The sequence below is a fragment of the Nilaparvata lugens genome, chromosome 3 (assembly GCF_014356525.2).
Source record: "Nilaparvata lugens isolate BPH chromosome 3, ASM1435652v1, whole genome shotgun sequence".
Lineage (NCBI taxonomy): Eukaryota > Metazoa > Arthropoda > Insecta > Hemiptera > Delphacidae > Nilaparvata > Nilaparvata lugens.
In genome coordinates this window covers 27,707,972-27,734,619 of record NC_052506.1, presented here as the reverse complement: position 1 = coordinate 27,734,619, position 26,648 = coordinate 27,707,972, and the positions used below count along the sequence as shown (strand labels likewise).

General features: G+C 34.8%; 1 protein-coding gene across 1 annotated transcript in view; it reads left to right on the top strand.

The window, feature by feature from the left end:
* The window catches only part of LOC111051923 (zinc finger protein ush), a 186,494-nt gene extending 161,638 nt beyond the window's left edge, over nt 1–24,856 (top strand). The window contains 6 exon segments of the mRNA XM_039423455.1: nt 9,846–10,124; nt 14,471–14,572; nt 16,737–17,473; nt 18,365–19,237; nt 19,239–19,481; nt 20,403–24,856. Coding sequence (XP_039279389.1) covers nt 9,846–10,124; nt 14,471–14,572; nt 16,737–17,473; nt 18,365–19,237; nt 19,239–19,481; nt 20,403–20,951 — 2,783 coding nt within the window. The 3' untranslated portion in view covers nt 20,952–24,856.
* Nucleotides 24,857–26,648: the final 1,792 nt, after the last annotated feature.

The following is a 26,648-nucleotide window of genomic DNA, read 5'->3' as shown; positions in this document are numbered from 1 at the left end:
ATCTAGATGTCATTGGTGGATAGCGTAGACTAGCCAATTTACATTATTTGTTTGGTTAGTATTGACTGTGAGAGTGTGTTATTATCAGTGATCAGAATCTGGCATCGTTTCACACGCACCCTTGCTTTCGTACATAACTCGTGCCTAATTAAGAGCGGCCCACGCACCAGTGGAGGACTGAGATGTCCTCCACAACACGTCTATTGGCTCCAGATCACCAACTTAGAATTATATCTCGATAAAATTCAATGTGCCCTTTCGATTCGTCTCCAATGTTCTACTCACATATCGCTATTAGAATCTCTGGCCTTCTGTCAGTATGGAGAAATATACGTGTACATGAATGGCCTTTTCCTCGTGTTTGATTTCGTGAATGGTGAGTGTGCCATTCGTGAATGAACTTGTTCTGATCACAAAAAAGAATGGGACTGTTTTATATCGGAAGATCAATGATACATGACCGAATGAGGTACAAGACATTATCAGAAAATTCTGCTCTCAGCTACACAAGTTTCTTCCACTCAATTCTCTTATCAAAATAGGTTACCTGGATGTCGAGTGTATCAAGGAAACGAAATTCTCATCGGTTCAGTTAACAATGAAAAGGGACATTACTCTACCAAGTTACTACTTGATAGAATATGATACGCAAACGATGATTATTATAGAGTGTTCCTTCCAAATCAACCGTTGGAAATCATGCAATAGATTTCGAATTGTTGTTGAAAACTTTAAATATATGTTTACAAGGGCGTCTTAATGATGATTATGATGACGATGAATGTTCTCAATACTAAGAGTTGTAAGAAATTGTATTCCATTCCATGTGACCTTCATTTGATACGATCAGTAAGTTCATGTGGAGAATTATTTAGTTCGAAATGAAATTGAAAAGAAACTACTGAAATGAAACAATGAAACCCTTAATTTTATGTTGTAATTTTAGTACTTCTACTAAATATGATTTTATTACTGTGAGACTTGAAACGGAACGAATGAAAAATATATGTTTCAATTGTGTGGGTTACATAGTTTCTTGATACATTTTCTCTACAATGATTTCTGCAATATTATCTTCTCGTCTTTTAGAAACAGTTTATTCCTCTTTCACAGGCTTGTACAAATAAGAAGAATTTCTCTTTATAGGCTACCTATGATGTATTTTCCTTTGTCTGGGAATCATTTTTCCAAGAAGAAATAAATTCAATTCCAATTTCAATTATTAAGAACCTATCAGCAAGTTTCTTATATCGGTTAACATGCATGTTATTCAGATGTCAATCGTAGATGGGAGATGTTAAAGGTTTGAACACATCAGAACTCTTAATACAAGCTGATATGTCATCATCAACATTATTAATTATAGTTTGGAAATTTAAGAGTTAAATCTAAATCTCAGAAGAAAAAATTATAAAAAAGAGGATCACAAGAGAAATAGGAGTAGAAACAGAGTGGCAGAAGTAGAGGACATGAACGAACGAACAACAGACAATATGGGAGAGGAGATGAAAGTCCATTACCAGACCAAGATAATGAGTATTCCCTATTAAATTTTGTAATAAGTAAGTAAAGCACTCTGTTCTATAATCTGAAGAGATTAGCTAGGTACACGGTTTGAGGAGTAAGGTTTTGAGTCAGAACTTATCGTTGGTCTGGCTTTATTCAGATAACTACTAAATCGGTGGCTTTAATAAAAAAAAATATTCTCATCTTCACTTACACCTCTTACATCGGCATTACCTACCGCATCGATAGAGCAACGAGATATTGGAATGTAAATTCGGTGAGTGGAGATTGCATTGGTGCACGTTATTAAGCTCCATCCACTTACCCACTTCAGGCCTTCACTATTATCTTCCAACTCACAAGAGTCTACAGTCTACACTCCATTGCATTACTGGTGTGAACGAACGGTTCGGTTTATTCAAAGTTCATCATAAGGTCCTCTACTTTAAACAAAAATTTTATTATGTTATTATTTATGGTGATTGTTCGCAGTTTCTGCATAACATTATCCTTGATTTTGATCATTTTCCCCACAAGCTACAATGAATTCCCATCTCAGAATAATAATAACAATATATTATAGGTATTACTACTGGTAACTGAAGAATTTGCAAGCAGATCCTACATTGGAGGACAAGGAGTATTCATTGATTACATTATACCATCTGACATAACCAGTGAAATTTAATTCACTATTTAATCATTTGATTATAAGTAGAAAATGTAGATTTTGATTATTATATTGATATAATGAAAAGATTAGATGAAACTTGCAGAATATAATATAATATTTATGCAACATTCTATTATAAGCTGAATAAAGATCATAGTCTAATTTAGCGCCTCAGATGGAAAATAAATTTGTAGTTCGAATAATTGGAAAAGTAAACTTCAATTACCCGTATCAATGTAAAACTATTCGTAATTTGTTCAATTTTCAAACATGCGCGCTTCATAACTTGAACAATACGTAGTTGTGTAAGTGATTCCTGGAAAAAATAATACTCAGTAAAACTATGACTGAAAGTTGAATAGTCTCTTCCCCTCCTTCGGAGCTGACAAATATTTGTCTGCCGTAAAGTCGTTCTCTCTCTGTCACATTCAACTACCTGCATTACAGGATGAAGTCTCTTTTTCACAACAGGAAAACACTTTAACGTTCCACTCACTCACTCTCACTCGCTTACTCTTACTCACTCTCTCTCTCTCGCTGGAAGCTCTGTACGCTTCGCAACGGTCTTTGTCGTCATTCCAGGAATCGTTGCAAAGTATCATGAACTTTTCTGGGAAAAGATCGTCGATTCCAATTCCGTCTCTACAAGTAGATTAGATTGCGCTTTGTGTTAAAATACAATCATGCTTCCATCATAGTAGTAGTTTGTCCTGTTGAAAAGTGGTGGGGGAAAATGCTGTTCACCATCCAAGTCGCAGATGGAAATCAGTATGGAGTTGACTACACAATGTCAAGGGAATTTCCTTTCAGATTTTTTCAGATATTCACATAGAAATTCGTTTTTAAAATTTCTTTGTTTCTTGTGAGGTCATGTGGTTTCATGAAGTGAGTTTTCCGAATAGAAAATATGTATTTGAACTTTATATAATGTATTAGATGACGGGTTCTTGGTTGAAATTGGTTACTAGGTTGAATAAATTTTATCCATTAAACAGTTCTTGTGCTTATCAATCAGAATGAAGAATTTGCAATCCCAGTGTGTCTTTGGATTCATAAATTCCATGCAATTGTTAGGAGGATCGTTGACGCTTATGACAGGTAGGTGAAAGGATTTTCATTAAACGTGCAGTTTTGCTGTTGAGTTTTGAGGTTTGGTGCGTGGATGGAGATGCCTTCATTCAGTGCCTTACGAATAATACTTTCAAATATTTCCTTAAGAGCTCCCTATAAACTCGTTAAGTGATATTTGTAAAGTACTAATCGACTAAGGATACCTGATTTGAGCTCAAAGTCCTAATCCTCATTCAAATAATGGCTTATTATTCTCAGGTTAGATGGATCAAGTGCCGAATGAACTCCACCCTTTGATTTCAAAGCGATAGATCATAGTCATTGTTATTTTTTCTTTTGTCTCTGTATGTTAACAAACATGTGAGCTCTTATCTTATCATATGGCCTTTTTATCCTTTGTAGCGTGAAAACTATAATTCTCCTGTAACCGAGTTAGAAGCCAATAGTGAAGGTCAAGATACCTTTGTTTTATACCGTTGTCGTTCGCATTATTAACACTTGATCAATATTTGAATAGAAATATATGAGTGATACAGTAATCATACAGGGATACAGGAATAATTTGTTTCTTCTGAGATCTAGTGGTAGTCTACCTAGTGATACCAGGGAGCGCAAGGATGTGTTCTTACAGTTACACACTCACTTTCTTATACTCTTCACATTTATATAAGGATAATAAAAGTTAATTGAATAATGAGATATACAATGTGATATACTATTATTATTATTATTATTTGACTTACTGACCAACTTCTGATTTGGAAAGAGGCATTTGCTTTGCTATCATTCATATTATTTTTACCAGTTTCAATAGATAAATATTAATAATAATCAATGAAGCCATATAGAAGACTCTCAAGAGCTATCAGTTTAGAAGAGCGCTTTCAGCTGATTCTTTTGGCACTCTTTCACCCCTACAAGACTGAACTATCAATTATTGAAAAGTAACATATCGATCAATGGAATTGACCACAGTCGAGCCTGTTTATACAATAAGTTAATAAAAAATCGTTGTATAGGGGTACTATTCTTAAACAGATTTCTCTTGAGACTTCTGTACTAGTGCACTCAAGGGTACTTGACATGAATAGTAACGCGAAATCGTTTTAATCATGACTCTGCTACTTGAGAAAAATCTCTTAATATCATTTTTTTATAATATTTTTGAAATTTGAAGATTGCACTATTAGAGCATGTAGTTTACAGATGCTTCTGAACAGGAGCATCTTGTCCCCTCTATGAATTAATAGTTTTGAGTTGTTGCTCCTGCCAACGAATGTGCTACGCTCTGTCCTGTCATGGACTTGTCCAGAGAAACAATCAAAGCCAAAATCAAGAACACTTGTTCACTGGCGAAGGTGTTCTGAAGAACAGTCACGACACCCTAGACTGTGCTGTGAGATAGAAGGCTGGTGGTTCATTGGTAATGCAACTCCAGGTAGATGTCACGAACTTTATCATGCTAACATAATGGTTCACAAAGACCTGAAACCTGAAAGCCTCCAATTTTGTTTAGATATATCGAGTGAAATACGCTGTGTCTGTGTCCCAAGAGTCCTCGAACATAAATATCGGATCATTGAATCTATTTTGTCCTTGAATAACGACATCCATATGGAAACTTGCAATGCTGGTCGCAACCAGTAACCAACCAGTAATAATTCTGGTCGTATAACTCATTTCTTCTCAAAATAACAAGGATAACACTAGGTATTTTTTTTAAAGTCCCGTGCATCACTTGAACCACCTGGTTTTTGAGAATTATGTAAATATTCTCAATTCTCAATTTTGTTGATATTGATTTTTCACTACCTATAGTATCTCTCATTTCCTAGGATCATATTATTCCGTCTTTTTCTAGAGTTAGTTCCTATCGTATTCCGTCTTTTTCTAGAGTTGGTTTAAGAACAATATTGAAGAAACCACACAGCTCAGTAATTTGAAAGTATTTACTACTTTCTCAGAGTAGCAAGAGAGATTCTGATTCTTCATAGTTAACATTAATAAAACTCCTTCCACCACTATCGCCACAGCTTATTCCCATTACATTATCATTCACCTTCATAGTTCTAATATTCAAGAATGGGTTGTAGAGAAAGAAATTAGAATCGCTGGAAACCTTATCGAGCTTGCTAGAAGCCCGATTCCTTGTGAGTTCTTTCGACAGGCTCGATTGATATAGTTCATATCTTATCATCCAGAATAAACCTCAACTTCAAATAGAAAACCGCAGTATATAATTTACCAGAACATGTCAAGATAAGATAGCAGGTTGTCCTTATTGATAAGTAAAATAGAGCAAATAACTGATGCTTGATGAGATAATAAATCCCTCAAGCGTTGAAACGTTATAACCATAGAAAAAAGCATAAGGTTATATTTTCTCTATATTGATTCTATGTTAACCTTCTAGTCGTGACCCCGGGTCCCAGGGACCCGGGCAATTTTCGTTTTAGTTACAATTTTGCTTCCGTTTGCTTCACTGTCTATTGTGACCCATGTCAGTAGACACTTAAACTAGATGTAGAGTGTTAGTGCTCTGTGAATTGTTGTTTTCGTGAAATGACGTTTCTGGGTCCCAGGGACCCAAGGGTCACGACTAACGTAACTTTTTTCGTTCTTTTCAAATGCACATTTTTATGCAATAATGATTGGATTCAAGCAGTCAATATGTTGATTTTGAACAGAGACTTCGAATAATGTACAAATTGACTTCTAGATCTCTATTTCAATGACATTAGTGAGGCTAAAAATAAATTCATAGTTCAAGATAAGAATACTGACCCTGAGTGGTATATGATAGTGAAACCAATGAACTTCAGGTGATCCCAGGAATACTTAACCTCCCCTAAAAGTTAACTTTATGAGACCTTATATATTTTTATTATTTCTAGTAGTGTTTCATATAGGTTTTAGGATTCATAATAGTATTCATCACTATAATTTCATAAGTCTTGCAAAGATTGTGCAACATGAAAATATCGAGGGTAGGGTAAAAACTACCCTAAGAGTGAACTATGACCTTCCAATTTTTTCCTTTCTTTTTAGTAGTGTTGCATATAAGATCCATCATAGTAATCATCACTATAATTTTTTGTTCACTTTATATAAAATAATTAATAATAACCAAACGTTACTTTTCACTAGCCTAAAAATGCAAGATTTCACCAAATTTTTTCAATAATTATAATAAAGATCGATTTCTGCTTTACCTAAGTGCTCAATGCGTTCATGAATAACCCTTGGACATATTAGAATCATAGAATAACATTACATCTTAAAATATATTGAAATATTCAATGAAAGAAGCGGGTCCCTGGGACCCAGGGTCACAACTAACGTCAGAAAAAATAGGGTCACGACTAGAAGGTATAACCTTCTATAGTGTGATAGTTGTTTGTTGGGAAATAGCATTATCAAATCAGTATTAGTATATAATAATGATTGTATCATAAACATAACATATTGACATCATTATAATTTAATTATAGGTCCAATTATGTGAAATATTTCGGAATATTTCAGACCTCAACTCAAAACTCTTCGTACTCCAATTTATTAGTATATTGTCAGATACAATGATCAATATCAACCAAATAGTATCTGCAACATTATTTTCATGTTGATTTGAAAAGTTTCCTTTCCACCAACACAATATTCATGCAACAATGAGTTTCCATTGATAGTTTCTACGATTATTTAAAAATTCATTTGAAACCTGAACTATCTTGGAAAGGGTTTTCTTTTCATTCTTTTTAGTCTTGATAACATTGCAGTGAATTCTGGGAATTCATGTTTCGAGATTGACACCGCTGAGAGCGTGTCATTATTTCAATATTGACAGATTTTCTCACATGAATAATAGTCCTCATCCTGTTACTTGTGGGTTGATTGGCACTGGAGGTGGACCACGAAATAGTAGTGTGGTACTGATTGTGTGTGGAATGGTTGATAGGTGAACATGTTGTGAAGGGTTGATAGGTAGGTATGCTGTTGCGAAACTTAAGTAAGCATAAACGATTTCTGCAATACTGTAATATTATAAAAATATTTTAAACGATGATACGTAGGACACGTGATAATAATACTTGAGTTAAGTTCACTTAATCAATTTGTAGACATTATTGAATGTGTTATTATTATTATTATTATTTCAAATCCCCAGTTTATTTGTAGCGACTTTGGATAGATAATCCAGCAATAATATTAGTGACTGACCACTCTAAAATGGGCTCATTACTATTCACAAGAGAAAAATCAAACTAGTCAAACCATTACACATAATATTTCCCTGTGAAAGCAGCATTTTCTATGAACAAAGTATTTGTATACCATGTGGGTGGGTCTCGAAATTCATTCAGAAATTTCCCTCTTTTTCAGTATAACGCTTGATAAAAAATGATAATGAGGGGGACATTGTCGTTTGGATATCTCGTGCAGTGTTAATGATGACGATAAAAAGTATTGCGCATAATCTGACGCATTAATTATTGATATTGTTATCGCTCTTATGATTATGAACGAGGAAGCATATTGTAGCATTGCTGATAATATGGAATTTGCTTATCAACTCGTGTTGCTCCATCCCCTTATTTATGAACTCCAAGGTTATCAGCGATTATTGTTATTTTTCACCCTCCTGGAAAGTAATCTCTTGATAAAGAAAGAACGTACTGAGTTACGCAGTAAATAATATTAAGCCTACTCAAAAAGTATGCACTCAATCTGAAACTCATAGTATGCTCTGTAGCTATTGATGGAAATGGAAATAAGCTAGTATTTGAAACTTGTCTTTTCTAGTGCTGAGAAAATTATTCATGCACTTTGATAGAATACGAAGTACTCTTCATCCCAAGAGAAAGAAGATACGAATACTTCCTCGATGACCAACTCAAATGTCTTAAAAACTTTTTCTGTAAAAAAATGGCAGATTCTATCCTTCATGCGGCCCAAAATCAACTATATATAACATGGATATATTTTTGAAATTAAATATTCTTTTGAAAATCAGTCTTTGCCTTGCATGTTTTTACAAAAACCACATTGTCATGATATAAGTTTGTAAGCACGTGATGCCAAATTCGTGGGATTAAAGGCGTAGTTAAGGCGCATACTTCTATTAACCTACAAACTTGAAATACACTTTTTTATTGTTCGAATACCTTATAAGTTTCAACAATAATTATTTTCTTCAATGTTTCAATCTTACAGTTGATTTTTTTCCTATTAGAATGATGAGCATGCAGCAGTAACCCTAACTTTTCATCTATGAAACCGTGAACTCATTTTCTAATTCATCCATTCCCATCTGTGATCTAGAACTACAAAAAACGATGTTTTTGAGGTGAAATATTGAAAACCCCTTTTCTCTAACCTTCCTGGTTGACTGGCATTGATGATTTCAATCATAGAAGTTGGTGAGATTGAATACCTCGCGAAGATAGAAGAAATGAATCAGATATTAGACTTCATCATGAAAAAATTATGAATAAATAATTGAAAACTGTTTAATTGAAGAATAGAGAAGAATGAAGAATAGAAAATTAATTCATTTGAAATTCATTATTTCTATGATGCAAATTTTCAATTGTGATTAAATTTAAGTTTCTCGATTTTTTTTTTAGTTTTAAATTTAGGAAATCCAGGGTAGTGGAAAAATGTGAGCTTCTTGCGTACGGACGTGTGTGTGTGTGAAATTGATTGGAAGGGTAGCCAGTGCCAGGAGCCAGGCTGCTGTGCTGATAAGCGCTGGTGTTCATTATATCCAGATCCTATTCTCAGAGCAGCTCCTGCCTCCTATCGGCGCCTTGCATCGCAAACTTCTTAATGAGTTCCACGAACAGACTTAAGTAATCCCTGGATCATGATAGCAGCTAATTGCGTCCCCCTCCGTAGATAGGACTGCTATCGCGATTTCATCCACCCTACCTCCACCAAACAACCCCCTGCTTCTCTACTGCTTTTCTAGTTTTTATTCGAGCTTCGATTCGGTGCCCCTTAAAATTCAACCCCATCTGGTTTGAGTCAGCCGTTGCACAACTTTTCCATCAGCTCTTATCACTCAAGCAAAGTGTGCTTCAGGTTATCATTCCCATCCTGCTACCACATTCATCCCCAATCAATCTGGGATTATCACTTTCTTAAGCAATCTCCTTCTAAAAAGCTTTTCCTCGTTCCAAAGAGCATTCGAATGATCTAAATCATTATCATCATAATCATCGAGGAATTTAATGACCAATTCAATTTAATCATTGGAGAGAATAGAAACCGATAATATATTTATAACTACAAGCTTCTAAATATCTAATAGTATAAGAATAAATTATTTAAACCAGCTGAAGAAGTAGTGTAATCAGAATTCAATTCATCATTTCCAAATAAATCTACTTTATTAATTTGCTTTCAATTTAACATTAACATAACATGCTGGTTCAAGGATTAATCCCAAAAGGTTCCGACCTCGAACAATCTCACTGCCATCTCTTTGGCCATGAGTAATTGAGGGAGAGAACGAGAGGAGTGCAACTTCTCTATACAAATTATTTATTTCATTGTAATTTGATTTATGTTTCTGATGATTGTCTTCGTTTTGCAGGAGGCGAAGATGAATGGGGCAGCGAAGGCGAGGGGCCAGAGGCGAAGTCACCAGCGACAGGTGACAGTGGCAAGGCTGAGGCTGAAGCAGAGGAGTCAGCGACCTCACCGCCTCCGGCCGCCGCCACATCGCCGCCTCCACCTCGCCTAAGGCTCAACCCCAGTCTGGCCTTGGACCCGGCCCTCAGGGTCGAGCCCCCCGCCAGCCCGCCCCCCACCCCTCAGGCTGCAACACCTGCCGACGTCGAATTCATTGTTGTGCCACCCGCTATTCAAACTGGTAAGAATTCCATTCAATTATTCGCCAAACAACATTCCTCATGCATAGTGAAAACTAAGTTCTTCTAGAACTCATAGTTCGGGGTGAATCTTTACAAAATCGAAAAATCGAGATCCAGTAGCAGCAATATCAGGTAGAGGCGTATCAATATCTTGTTTTCAAGATGAGAATCACAACTGCAACTTTCAGTCTACCCCATCTAATTACTTCATTAACTGTCTCTTATCCTTTCTACTGATAGTAGGAAACTGGCATGAGAACCAAAAGAATTTTCAATAGAAATTGTTCATTTTGTGGGGAAACACTTGCTTCGCGATTCTAAGACCAAGTTCCGAAATGACAATGCTAATCATGGATCATAGAAGAACTCTCAGCTTATTCTTTGGCTTTCTACGTCACTGTGTACTTGAATAAATTATGGGAATGTACAACAGTGGTATCTGCTCAAACTGATTGAAGAGCTAGAGACCTTGCTATATAGAAAGTTGAGCTCCTGTTGATATATCTATAAGATTCAGCAGGCCGTTTATCATTAGGTACGTGACTGTCAGTAGTATCATCTGTGATTACGGTGTACTATACAATAAAAGTTCTGTCATCTTTCATTTTATCTGATCCTGATATAAACAAACAAGTTCGCGTTTCGCAATAAGAAGTAGGCGCAGTATAGGCTCTGTCTAAAACTTGATTTGCATTGATACTGAAGGAATAGAAATAGGCTGCTCTAGTTCTTGTACATCTTGATAAGCAATCACACCCATTGAAGAAGAATCGCGTTTTAGTTACGTCGGAAATGCAGATTTGACTCTGACAACTGACCTTCATAGACTTGCATTTCCGGAGAGTCTGTTTAGCCACTCGCGCCCCGTTGCATACTCCACGGCTCATCCTTCACAGTCCGCTGCCCCCAACAACCTCTGATTCGATCAACCAACTACTCGTGATGTACCCATTATTGGAACAACATTTCACCTATTTCCAAGGACTCCCAAACTATGGCTCATCCATTCACAGTGTCATTCAGTTGATCATACTGTTACATTATCTCACCATCACCAAAAACCGTGGAACATTGTTGTATCACTCCTTTCACACGATCTGCCAATTTTGAAGGTCTTCTCAGATTCACAGACTCTTTATCTGTTGAATAAAGTTTGTCAAAATTATTTATGAAAATAGTGTTGGACTCAAGCTTTTACAGCAATGCAAGAATGTATAGTAAATAATAATATAAAGAAAGACTTGAATCGTACAATGATATCGAAATCCTTGAGATGATATTTGAATGCCACATCAGGTTGATAGGGAAGTGAGTAATCAAGTATACTCTAATGAAGATTTTTTGAAACATGAAGGAGACTTGAGGAAAAGCATGATTTTAAACCTTGCATTATTACTTGAAACCAACAAATAAAAAAACTTTTATCAAGTAGTAACATTATATCGAGTAGCATCTTACTATTCAGTGACTATTCTAAAATTTTCTGGAGTAGTTCATGACTGAACAAATTGAATTATTATATTGAAGATGGAGTGACCAATACCATTTTTGTAGAATACATCATCCTTCAACATCCTTTTCATGAAATATATTATTTGAGAGATGGAATCACTTCATTTCAGAAGTATTATGCAGTATTGCAGTATGAAAAATGATATTTTGTTCAATAGATCAGAAGGATAGAGAGAATATATAATTTTAGTACCTGGTAGAAACTATTCATCATTAGATTATGAAAATTAGGTTTAGTTCAATTTCTCATACTTAGACTGTATTTTCCTTTCTATAAATGATGATGATTTATGGAGATTGATGTGAAACTTAAAGAAACATACCTTTCTCCGTTTCTCCTTTAAAATGGATTTAACTAGTATAAATGAAATCACCATTCAATGTATCAAATCAGTGTATTAGTGGATGTTCCACTGGGAAATACCTACGAGTTTCCTTCAATGTACAATTTCATTTTTCATTTCATGAACTGGACAAATTCGATTTTTCTTAAATAATTTTCAAATCTTGTAAGAATTCCTTCAAAGCCTCCATTATTTGAGAGGAAAGTTGCAAAGGAAGTGTTGTTAGTGTTTTAATAGTCTATAAATGTATCCAACCCATGTGCTTCCTATATTTACATAGCCTAGTTTACTGACCTTGAAATATGAATTGAGTTCCCAAAAAAGGATGTTAATCTCTAAGCGATCAATGATTTATGCACGTAGCTATATGATTATAAAGATAAATCACAATAATAGAGCTGATATAGCTTTATCTCAAAGTGGGAATTAGATTATTTTTCTATTGTTTTCAATCTTGTTTCATTACTTCAGTTACATTGTCGCATCGCTGCATTGTGGGCAGTATGAAGTGTGAAATAAGACACTGCGCATCTCATAGTTTTTGCCATATTTTTATCGATGGACGTGACAGATCGAATTTATCTCTCTTGATACGATTCTGGATTATTGATTCTCAACGAATACTAGAATTTTTCCAAACATTCCTGGTCAGATTTTCAATGTGAACACATAACGGGATTCCATAAACAGTAAGTGACTAGTTTTTTACATATCTATGATTAAAACCCACAATACTATCAAAAACTTGAATTTTTAATAATAATTCTATGACTATCCTTAATAGATATCGTAGTTGAAAAGAACATTATAATATCATCTGTTATTTTGGAGTTCTATGGACCTTCAATTCAAATAATTAATGAACTTGTGATTTTGGTGCAAATATGCAGTCCACTTTGCTTTGAAATAGTAATTATTTTTCATTGAAATATTTTTTCTTAATTTTAAGACCATATTGTCACTAAACATTGAAGTCTTCAATAACATTGAATTTTGCATCTTGGAAGAGCAGGTAAAACTTATTTTTAATGGAATTTCCGAACTACCATATCATTAGATCTCTGACATTTCTATTTTATCCCTTTATCTCTTTCTTTGGGGCTGAGGAAAAATTAAATCCTACATTCAACTTACTACATCTATTTGCATTGGTATATCCCATGGTCAGAAATTTATAAAATCTACAATAATGTAACAGTAGGGAATGATTTAGAATTAAATTTTGAATTGTTTCATTCATAAGTTCCATGATATAGGCCTAGTATTATTTCGCCTGTTAACCTACTTGCGAATAAGAGCTTGCAAAGATATATTCAATTGGAATTTCTAAAATATTTTGCATTACAATAACTGTACCGGTAACAATGCTACAATATTTAAACGATGAGCATAATTTTCATCTACAAAAACCATTCTTGTGATCTTAGAATGTAGAATTATATTTCTTTTGGTATTTTTTTTAATTTTTAAAAAACCAAAAATTATGTTTGTGAATATGAAAAATATTCATACAAAACAGAAATATTTTTCCCATAATTTAGAGTTTTAGCCAGTGCTGTTGTATTTCTGGGGTGTCTCTCTTGACTCCGAGCTTCAACCATATACGAGTATATGAACTATATTATACGTATATGAACTATATGATACCTATCTACTGATATTGATAGTGGTGTCACTTCTGAAGCTGTATATCCTTCAGGTGAAAGTTCTTAGAGGTTTTATCTCTGAAGCTTCACTTTGATAATGGAATTTCAGCTTCTCCTATCGCATGGTAATCAAATATCTGGCTGACTGCTGTGATTAGATAGGCGCTATCTTTTCGGAGGAAGGCTGTGAACTCACTAGCTTTCTCAACTCTTCAGTAAACTACGAGAATTTATCCTATTCATAGTTCCATAAGTTGGAAATTTGAGTTTCTACTTATATTCCATAATGACTTTCTATATGAGGGTTGTTGTTAAAACTACAAGAACCATTAATCAATCGTTAGTGATTGAAAAAGGTGAGATAAGTGTTGCTAATTTTACAATGTCTTATCATTGAGTAACAACACATTATAAGTTTAATATTGCCATATATACTTCACTTGTAGATTTATTGATTCAAACATTAAAATTTACTCACTATCAACTAATATTTCAAGTTATGGAACAAAGATTATCAGTAATGATGCTTTAATGAAAATAATTTCAATTCGTTTTTTTAGCATGGTCTTATTTCTATTCAAACTAGCGCTAACTATTTAAACTAAGTCTATTGATGTTACAGGGGAGACGATTCTGTAGTTAGAATGAATAATAATTATAGAATGGAATAATAATCATTTATATAATATAATAATAATAATTCTCTTCAAACTTATATGTTTAATATTGTTTTTTTAGTTATTTTATTGAATCGAAGAATTACAATCATATTCTTCTGCAATTAATCCTCAACTATGATTCTTATCTAATCTTGAAACCTGATTCCAATTTTCGTGTTTTCAGTTCCTGGTTTCATATGTGCACCCTGCGGGATCCGCTTTAGCTCTGCCAGCACACTGGAGGCCCATCAAACCTATTACTGTTCGCACAGGCATACAGGCAAAGGTAATGAAAACTACACTACAATTTATCTAACCACACCAGATTAATTGAAAGTCGTTTCATAAGATTCATCTGTGATTATTGATCATACTATATTATAAAATTAAGAATTCAAATTAACGAAATAGGAAATACATGTTTTACGCATTATCTGATTTGAAAATTACTGAACTGATGAACTAGAAATTCTATATAAAGATTCTGAATTTAGCGAGGATGCTTATAATAGACCTATTTTTATTTTCATAAATCGATTTTTTTTTATAATTGGAAAAAAATATTCAATTTGTGAGCTTACATAACGATAAAAGTCCATTCAAACATACCCATAAACGATTGCATTCGTGAAAAATATAGCCCGCCAGACTTATGGACGAATGATTGTGGGTTCGGGTCGTACGCGCACCAGAACTATTTATTAGTAAAATATATCCCCATTTTACTCGTATACAGCTCTACTGATGTCAATTATTCTTTTTTGATTCGAATTGAATTACTATAACAAATTACTACTGAAACATAATCAAAAGATTATAGAACGAATTCAAAACTACCTTTAGTTTATAGCTGTACTACACAATAGAATATTGATCTCTTTTTCACGAATAGATGAATAGAGTTGAATAAATTGAAGAAGGCTATCATTTTTAATAATACAGAAATGATTTAAGCTAACGATATTGATAAGGAGCAGGTGTAACCCGCGCTTCTCAACGGTCTGCGGCAAATAGATTGAATGCAATTTTATCTTGATAGTTTTTTCTCTATATTTGTCTTTTTTCTGAGGCATATAATAGATTGAATGGACTATCTTGATAGCTTGATACTCTATTATACTCTTCTCAGACCGTTGCGAAGCGCGGTTTATAACCGGTTCAATACTGGTAGATTAAATCATTTCTGTATTATTAAAAATTTCAGCCGGTTTCAATTCATATAGCGCTATTCATAAACAAGAGATCAATAGTCTATTGTGTAATACAGCTATGAACTATAGTTTTGAATTTGTTCTATCTTTTGATTTTGTTTCAGTGGTAATTTATTATGGTAATTTAATTTGAAATACAAAAAAGAATAATTGTGAAAAGTAGTGATAAGGAGACGGAAGCGGAACTGGCTGGGACACTTGCTGAGGCATGGCGGCCTCCTTGTGACGGCAATGGAAGGAGCTTTGGTGGGAGGGATGGTGCTGGGGCGGAGGAGAGTGGTGATGGTGGATGATGTCACGGAGGAGGGGAAATACTTAATGCTTAAGAGAATAGCACAGGACATACAGGAATGAAGAAGAAGGATCATGTATGGACCTGCCCTGGGGTAGAATACTGATGATGATGATGATGATTATGATGACAAAAGTGGACCTGGTCAGAAGCAAAATGAGGAAAATTTGTGCTAATAAATAATTATTCTTCCTATAATCAGTTAGAACTTCCACTGACGTTGTATGCTTTATCATTGCGTTTATCTATAAGCAAAGATTGATTCATCGTTGAACATCATTTGAGAGTATTTGAAGTTTCTCTACAAGAACAATATTGGAATAGTTTGATAAGATTTTATCTTAGATTCATATCTTTTGTAATCAATAATTCGAGTCTATTACAGCGTATTTTCTGTTTCAATGATATTACCATGCAGTTTTGCTTCATGTTGCATTTTTGATCATAAGCTATTCAGCAAGTAAGTAGCGTTTATCGACAAGAATTATTATTATTTCTATGATATGTGTGTTGTGTTTTTTGTTGAATTCCAAAAATAGTGTAGCCTACGGTAATAGATATTTGTTAGATTCAAAAAATCTACTATCTGTCTGTTAATATAGTGGAAGATTTTTCTTTTGGTTTTAGTTTTTGATTCAACATGGATTCTGAAAATTGAATTTCAAATTTATCATTTCTGTCTCTATGATTGATGAAAATCAATCATTCATACATTTTCATTTTCGTTTGATCAGAATTCAATTAGTATCAGATTCATTTAAAATATTCAGATTCAATTGGTAATAAATTTCAAATTTTTAATTTGAATGTTATTCTATAATAATATAGATGACTTAACTAAAAATTTGAAATTTATTACCAATTGAATCTGAATATTTTAAATGAATCTGATACTAATTGAATTCTGATCAAACGATAATGAAAATGTATGAATGATTGGATTGCAGGAGTGGTGGTTGGAGAGATTGAAGGCGAAGACGTGAAGGTGAACATGATGACAGTGGAGATGAGAGATGACGCGAGCGGCGGCGAGAGCAACGCGAGTGAGCCTCCGACCAAGTCGCGCAAAGTGGGCAAGGCCTACCCATGTCCGCACTGCTCCTACGGCGCCGAGAAGAAGGTCAGCCTGAACCGCCACATGCGTATGCATTCTGCGTCGTCGCCGGCCGCACACAGCAACAGCAGCGCACCCGAGACGGCGACGCTCGACCCGGCCGCAAACGCCACCTCGCCGCATCTAGTCGACCGCTACTGTCAGGACTGCGACATCAGATTCTCATCACTGAAAACATTCCGCGCCCACAAGCTGCACTACTGCAGCACCAGACACGTGATCAAAGTGAACAGCAAGCCTCCCTCAGCGCCACCATCACCCTCCGACTCAATGACCACTCCGACGTCTCCCGGTGCGTCGGACACCTCCCGCGAGCCACACACCTTCTTTGCGCTGCCCACCAACCCCATCCTCATCGTGCCCTACTCGCTGTTCCAGCGGGCGACGGCCATCTCGGGTATCGCTGGCATGGGCCTGCCCAGTGCTGACACTGTCTGCCTCTTGTTACCCGACGGCACCCTCCAGCCCATGGCCCAGGGCCTTGCTCATCACCTCCCTCATCCCAGGACTGTACCTCCAGAACCACAGCCACCCAAGTCACCTCGTTTGAGCCAACCAGACCATAGCCAAGTGAGTTGTTGCAACTGTTCAGTTTGTTCATTCATTGCCAGCTGTTCCATTGTCAGCATAATAATATCATTTAAAACATGTATAACTAACTATATTTTTATAAAAATAAATATTCACATGAAATGAAACATAATTTTTTCCAAGGTTCCGGAAAGGTTGTAAGGAAATAATATAATATCATCATGTTCCGTTCAGAAGAGTTTCCATAATAAACTTCATAATAATATATAAAACATAACTATTGAAAGGAAATTCAATTGAACAATTCTATTATTACAATAAAATAATGATAGAACTAGGAGTTTTAAGACGAGCATAAGAATAACTGAAGTAATGTTCAGAAATGATCACTTAGTTGGCCATGGTGCCTAGGAGGTGACGGTGAAGGTCAATAGAATATTATTTTGATGCTAACTGATGTTGACCATTCGTACCATACTACAAAATAGCTATTTATGTATAAAAGCGTAATGCGCAATATATTTTATAGTTTCACAAAAAGTTTTTCATCTTGGTTTGATGAAATCACGTACTTACTCTGGCTGACCACTGCACATATTTTTGATCTCCAATACAATAAACTTTCATTAAAGCTGGGGTGCCTACAGCAGTTTAAAAAGACTACTGACGATTTTTTCTTTGCTTGGGGAGTACATAAACTGAATTTTTACAAATTTAGGGGGGGCACCCATGAGCTTGAACCACCCCAAACAATCCATGGGCTTGGAGGGCGGGGCAACCCGTGAGTGAAGAACAATCTTCTATATAGTTATGAATTTTATATAAAGGTAACGTAGATATCAAGTATTCTTAATGGAAATAAAATCCATAGCTATTCACCTAACAAACGATTATTTGAATATTAAAATTGCATTATTCTTATTTCACCAGGTTCAAAAAAGCACTGAGGAGAACCATAAGAAACAGCCAGTGACTGAGGGATCTCCTCTGGACCTAAGCCTGAGAAGAAGTTCCGATGGAGAATTGGTTATAGATGAGGATGAGAGGCGGACTGACTCACCAGATCATGAGGACATCATCTGTGCGCCGTCCATCCCCCTCATGCTCTCCACATCTTCCAATTGTTCATCACCCTCTCCTGCACCTTCATCACCATCACCATTGCCTCAAGCTGCAGTCACTAAGAGACAATCCACCGATTGCAAAACCCAAAGACCTGACTGCCACAGCCAAAGCAATAGTCCCAGTCCGAAATTGGTTTCACCCTCATCTGGTGGAAAATCGCCAAGAAGAACCCCAAATGGTCTAGTTAGTTCATCTATTAAACAAACAAAAAATGAAGATAAAAAGAAAATGAGTGATCCATCTCCCTCAAAAGGTGAGGTTGCTCCTGCTGCTTTCAATCTTTCAAATTTTATGCTAGCATCAGCCGCTCAAATGGAGAGCTTACAGCAACAAAAGACTGAGATGCCCACTCTTCCCTTCCCTCCAGAACTATTATCACAGCTTACTGTTGCCAAGCTAGCTCAGAGTAAGCAGGGAAAGCTACCAAACATCTTGCCTGGTGCTGCCAATATACCTCTTCTCCTTCCTCAGCTGGTACAAAATTCTCAGCAGTTGATAGGTGCGCCTTCAATTCTTCCTATTTTATCACCAGATATTGCTCTGAGACTGGTCGCCGCAGCTGGATCCGAGATACCGGCTAATCCCGCACCCCAGGTACTTGTCAAACAGGGTGTTTCGAAATGTCAAGAGTGTAACATAGTATTTTGTAAGCATGAAAACTACATTGCAGATGACCAGCCACCAGTGTAGCAGTGGGGGCGGAGGCGGAGGTGGCGGTGGAGGCGGTGGGGGCGGCTGGAAGTGTCCATTGTGCCAGGTGGTGAGTCCGACGGCGAGTGCCGCCCACAAGCACATGGAGACCCACACCGGAGTCAAGGCGTTTCTCTGCACCATCTGCAGCTACAAGGGCAACACACTCAGAGGGATGCGCACTCACATCAGAATGCATTTCGAGAAGAGGGAGAGGGCCACCGAAATAATGGTAAACATCCCCTAACAGTCCATTGTTTTGATCAGTCCAAATTTGATCTAATCAGTTCTAGGAAATTAATAATTTATAAATCATCTATTATCATTTGTCATTGTATGATGACTGATATACTGAACCCCAAAGAAAAGAAAGGATCTTTTCTTTTCTCTGTGACTGAACTGAAGTGTATTTTGAGTGTACCGTACAGTCTACGAGTAGGCCTACACTGAAACAACCAAATCGATTCCTGATTTTTCTTTTTTCAAAAACATAGAATGATATTATTATTAAAATTTTTATCAGTGACGATTGATTAAAATACAATTGAACCCCATTTTTCTCAAATTGTTGAGCGCTCTCCTATTCGCTGAGTACTCGTCAATTGGGACTATTATTGCTGATACTCTAACTAGAAGCAATAAAGCAGTAGCAGCAATAAAGAGGATTGGAACAAGTGAATAGGTGACTTCTTCCAATCCTCGATTGTGGAAGTGATCAGACAAATAAAGAAGCTTAGACCCACTATCAATGCAGATATTCGACATGGTATTAGAATGAACTTAGCATAGAGTTAACGGAAATATTTAAATAATATTTCATCAAAATTGTGAATAGGTTAGTCACAAAATTATTTCACACAAAAATCTGTTTGATAAACTGACATGATTGTAACTTGAAACATACAGAATAAATAATAATCTTACTACAACTAATTATCTGTTTTCATACAGATGGTATCTGATTTTTACTGAGTTCGTTGGCATAGCATGAGACATGAATTAGATGTTAACAATGGTTGATGTGGAAAATTTGCTTCACATTTTGAGGAACAAAATTTTTTGCTCACAAAAAATGAGAAAATGGATTTTCTAAGAGAAAAACTCTGTTATAATAGAGAATTCAAATTTTATTCATGTTTTTGATTGTTTCTAGGAAGAGAAGTACATCACATGCATCGTGGACGATGGTGCAAGCTTGACAAACGACACGTTGAGTGATGCGAGCGGAACAGAGAGCTCGACCACCGACGAGAAGCCATCGAAAAACTGTAACGGCGTTATCAAGATCAAGGAGGAGGTTGAGCGGCTGGCCGACGATGTGGTGCAAGAGGAGGAGGAGGAGGAGGAGTATGTGGAGGTGGAGGAGGTGGGACCCGAGCCACCGGCGGTGGTGGTCAAGGAGGAGCCGCCTTCCAAGGGAGACGACTCGGCCACCCTGTCGGGGTCAGAGTCGCCGCCTCCCGCCTCCGCCTCCGCCACCGACGACGACTGCACCCCCGATGACCTCTCCATCAACAACAACAAGCGCGGCGGGCCTCGCTACTGCAAGTCCTGCGACATCTCCTTCAACTACCTCTCCACCTTCATAGCGCACAAGAAGTTCTACTGCTCCAGCCATGCCGGCGAGGCCACCGCTACCACCAATACCAACAATAATAACAATAAGAACAACAGTCGGCCTCCTAGCACTCAAGTATCCTAAGATGACAACATTATATCTTCTCTCTTATGCTCTAGGGTCGTATTCATGAATTAATTCGTCCAGAATTTCCTCATTCCACCAGAACTAAGCAACTACAGCACTGAGGTACCACAAGATGTCAAATTATTATCAATCGATGAACTGAATAATACAGTATTGGACTTATGAGAAGATCTCTAGTTGTTCGTTCGGTACGCGGGTGGGCGGAGGTAGAAGGAAGCCAACTGCCTATGCCTATTCCTATATTCCTAATCAATAATCACAATATGCTGGCTGGTTGACTCAAATAGTTGGATACAACCTTAGTCCAGATATAGATGGTCTACATCTGGTCTAAGAATACAACCCCAGCTGGATGATCAAATATTACTGCTATGCATAGTAGCGTCTTGATATAATGTGGAAGGGATAAATCGGTCCGGAACTGCATGTAGCCTACCTATTGTTAGATTCATATTTAACTGTCAGCATATTGGTTTGATGGATAGCATTGATGTTATTAGTTGCATAATAGTGTCGTTCTTTGTTCCTGTATACGGCACTAAACCCAGTTGCACAAAAGTCTGTCAACTTTTAATCCCGATTAAATGCCACGAGAACCAATCAGAGAAACTATATCTTTTCAGAAAAAATCTCTGTTTGGTTATCGTGGAATTTGATCATGATTGGAACTTAACAGGCTTGTGTACAGGCTTGAGGTACCCTAGAATACCCTACATCTAATGTAGTAGATCATCAGCATGCAATGTTTCTTCCAAATTGAAATTACTGTTGATGTGATTTGTTTTCTATTAATCAACATTCTAAATACAAAGATGCAATGCGAGCAATAAAATAATAATTTCCAACCCAGCATGATTACATGGTAAACAAATACATTGATTTTGATAAAAAATATAATGATTTCATTGTAGGCCACAGAAGCAATGCCATCATAATTTTGAGTATCATTATTTTTTCCATCGTCATTCAATTTACTAACGTTGCTGTATGAAATTGAAATATCTTCATCTCCAAAAGGAGATTCCCAAAGGGTAGTGATTGGAAATTTCATGCAATAGATTTTCAATATTTCTGTGGCTTGGTGCAAAAACTACCAATGTCAATTTTTTCAAAAATGAGTTTAATACATCACTAATATCAATTATTTTCAGTTCCAGAAGTGCCAATGTCCTATCTCAAAGCAATAAAAAGTTATAATATTTATACTACCAATGCCATGATTTAGTAACTAAATTATAAATAACTGTTATTCCACTCTCAGAGTGCAAAAACTACAAATGAAGACATATGTTTTTAGATTGTCATTCATACTCCGTGCCAGATCTACCAATGAAAAATTCTGGACTTCTAGAACTCGCATTTCCGTATCGAAATGCCATAGTTCGAAAATACAAGGTGAACTTTGATGCTGATTTGTGAGAAAGTTGATATTTTGTGGTGCTAGTTGTTGCACCAAGCCACAGATTTATATTCTAGCAGCAAACATTGTAATTTTTCTCTATCAATTTCTATTGACTGAATAATCAAGATTTGATTCTTTTACAATGTTACAAATCATCTATGCAAGAATCGAACTGCTTTCTCGTACTGCTAAATGATGCACTTAATGAAATATAATGGTTGAAAATTTAATACTTTCAAGTCATTTTTATTGAAGTTATTGTATATCCTCAGATACGTTGCTTAGATAAGTGTTGTTGGATTGGAAAATTGTGTCTTAATTCCTTTAAAAATGGGATGATCTCGTTTCTACATAGAAACGTTCTCATAAACTAGTCAATAAATGTGCTGTTGAATTTGTAGCATGTAAGCTACTCATAATGATGATTATCCTCTGAGTGCACTGCAATTTTAAAAAATATACTAATAGCATAATCAATCAACTAATGTCGATTGATTTTTATTTTCATTATTTCACTAGAATTTAGATTTTAGTTCTTGAATTGATGTCTTGTACATATGTATAATATTATAAACAATTTTTTATTTCCCAATTTTGTAACAATAATACGGTAATTAAATTTCAGCAGTTTTTCACGCAAACTGTTGCGTAATATTAGCTCTAAAGTCGTTCTTCCAACCTATCATTTTTTAACCAGTTTTGTTTTAACAATAATGTGGAATCATAGAAGGGTTTAATATTTTCCTTTTTAATTTGCTGAGCTGATAGAATCAAATTCAATTTTAATTGAATTGGGCTACTTATTTCTCAAATTGAGCATAGTCCTAAAATCTGTGCCTATATTGCATATGAATTAATATCTGAATGTTTTGTTCGCATGTATTATCCTCAGGCTCTCTTCAAAAAGTAGGCTACCGTTTCTACACAAAAGTGTACAAATGATTTGAATGTTTAAATTTGTATTGAAATGCCGAGAGATTTTTCCTGGAAATACAAATTAAAAAATTAATACCCTACAAATTACAGAAGTTTCAATGACAAAAAGGGGACAAAATATTCAACTTTATGCATTTAGGTACCACTCGAAACAAGTTATTTACCATCTAAGAGAATTGAGTTTTTTTAACAACTCTTATAACAAAATTCTAAATGTTATCTCAAATCTTGTCAGACTCAATTCCTCCATGTTGGTTGTAAGTTTCAATTCATTGTCAACTTAGCTTTCAAGTTAACAATAATTCTATGGAATATTCTTTCTGACTAATGTGGATCTAAAGATTTCATATGGACTAGCTTGAGTAGTTTCAAATTATATTTTTTTAATATTGTGTTTTGATAGAGGATTGATTCAATTAAGTGGAAAAAATTCAAATAAAATACAGAATAACGCATATACTACTCCAAGCAGCCGTTTCTGAAATTAACTGTCTGATCCCTGATAATTTAGGATAAGATAAATCGTGATAAAAATGTTTTAAAGATGATTACTACGATGAAGTTTTTGTATATACTAAATTCTTCGACAATAATTAAATGTAGGTGAATAGTTTTTCATTATTTCATTCCAAGAGGTCTTCAACTTTAATGTAGATTTTTTACTGTGCCAATATGTATCTTAGAATGATTTATTGTGACGTTGTATGTATTTTTTATTGAATAGAGTTGCCAATCAGATAAATGTTTAATATACATAAGTAGATAAAGGAATTAATAGTCAGTCTAGTTGTATCTTATCACCATCTAGTTGATTCAATATTATAAAAATATTATCATGAAATGCGTTGTACAGTGTTATAATATATAGATTAGATTGTTATGTAATGAGTATGTAGAATATTCCAGTATGAAAGTTTAAGGTACAATGTGCATTATTTATCATAACTGTAACGTAAATCTCAACCCAAATGATAATTTGATAATGAGTATGTGTTGTTCATTTACACTATTTATGTTAATTATAGATTACGATACCGTTTGTAATTGGCCTGATTATACTGAAAATAAATTTGTAAAATATTTCAAGTTTCAAGCACTCTGTGATTGTTCCGTAATATATTTTGTTGAAATTTCAATAAATACTACTATCATTTTTTTGAGCATCATCAGTAGGATACCGTATGTTGTTTCATTATTCTATCGTTTGATATTTTTCAAACAGGTATTGTTGAATTTTTGTTATATTTGAGTATGTTGAGGAGCAGCGTCTAGATCATATTTGTAATAATAATATTGATTTGAATATTATAATAGTCTATGGACTGTAGGCTACACTGTTCTTCTATGAAGAGCTATGAGTGTTTTTCAACTGAGTAGTTTTTTACTTGCTTTGATAATATTTGTCAAATTCGTGATAAAAAATCAATAATTTTTCAATTCTCACACTACCCGGTATAAAGAATCCACCACATGCCTACTGTAGCAAACAATTTTTTGATTCATAGTGTCTTTTTCATATTCAACATAAATGTAGTTATAATTACCACTTTGCTCCTCATGAAACTTATAACGAGAAATGGGCATTCTTCTAATTTTAAGATAGCAGTTATAATAGAATTATTTATTATACAAACAATAATTTATTAAAACATGTTGATTGAGAACGATATTTTTCAGCTGAAGGTGATTCAATATTCACAGTACAGTTTTCCATTGATTCTTGAAATTATAATCAATAAGAGTAGCAAAACCCATACTTTCCTGATATTACTGTAAAAAACCATTCTAGTTTAGCTTTTTCACAAGAAAAAATATTATAAGACAGTATGAATCCATGTATTTGAATCATGTAATAAATAAATTTGAAGCATGTAATCTTTACGTAAATAATTTTTCCCATATAGATAAATTTCTTGAAATCGAAAATAAATAAATGTTTCTCTAATATCTGATCAATAGGTACAGTTCTCCTCAGAATATGAATGTGATACATAACAAAGCCTATATTTTCTGAAAATATGGGAAGTAATCTTGAGTATATGTTATAATTCAACTATAGTATACGCTGAATTTTTCATATCAATATGTATGGTGATAAATAATAATGTATATTGATGGTTTCCATTTCAAATACTTGTCAAAGTGTAAATGTTTTAGTCTATTGTGAAAATACACCTAAAAACAGGGTTCCTGGGATATACCGTACGTGACAAGGTATGTTCAGGGAGTTTGATATGTAAATAATTGAATTATTGCAATTAAACAGAATTATTTGAATTTGAACGTTTTTTATTTGAGTTATAAATTAGAGATTTTCCGATCATGTTTCTCCTACATTCTTTTTCATGTTACCCAAACATCATTGATGATAAGATATAATATTTTATCACATTTATCCATCCACTGAGATGAAGACGATTTTTTATGTCATATAAAAAATAATTTAAAAATAGAATGAAAAATAGAAATCTCAGTACCCTTTTTGAATTATTTTTATAATAATTAAATATAAGAAATAATTCAAAAAGGGTACTGAGATTTCTATTTTATTTCTATTTTTATTACAAGTAACCCTATTCAAAAAAGAGATAAAAAAATAATTTCATTGATTAATAATAAAGAGAGAGATCATACACGGGTATTATTTATGCTTTGTCTGTATGAAAATACACCCGACGTGCTTGCAAAAGAACTCAGCATTTATTTGTACTCACACAGCGGCCATTTTGATTTTTTCACTTTCAGGAGTTCGTAAACACTCTGTTTATACAAATATTTATTTCTTGTATTCTCCCTTTCAATTTACACATCAAATTACAATTTGATTTCTCGATAGTAAGAATAATTTGAACGACCAGAGAAAAACTTTGAATTATTGAGGGTTATTCAAATTATCGAAAGTTTGAATGAATTATGAGATTAAATTGAAGGGGGTTAGTCAATTTTTAAATGTCGAATACAGAGTAGTAAAGTGAAAATCATAAACGTAAAGGAACATTTATGAAAAATGATATTATAAATGGATAAAAATTATATGATTGGAGAATGAGAAAGTAAAGAAAATAATTATTTGCCTTTTGGTTTAAAAATACAATGATTTTACTGTAAACTTGCAAGTGCCTTGAGCTCACAACTGCGGTTCGCCTCTTGGGGACGGCGAAGATTTTAACCGCCGATTAAATCTGCTGCACCCGACGCCTTCATACGAATTACAGTGGTTATAGCTCATTACGAGAACTCTATTATTGAGAGTTGATATAAGAACTTCGAATTAAAGCGTGTTTCGGAAGTCGTAGGCACTGTATTAGGTTTATCCTTGTATGAACGAAGAACGGAATTTGAAATAATCACAAGGA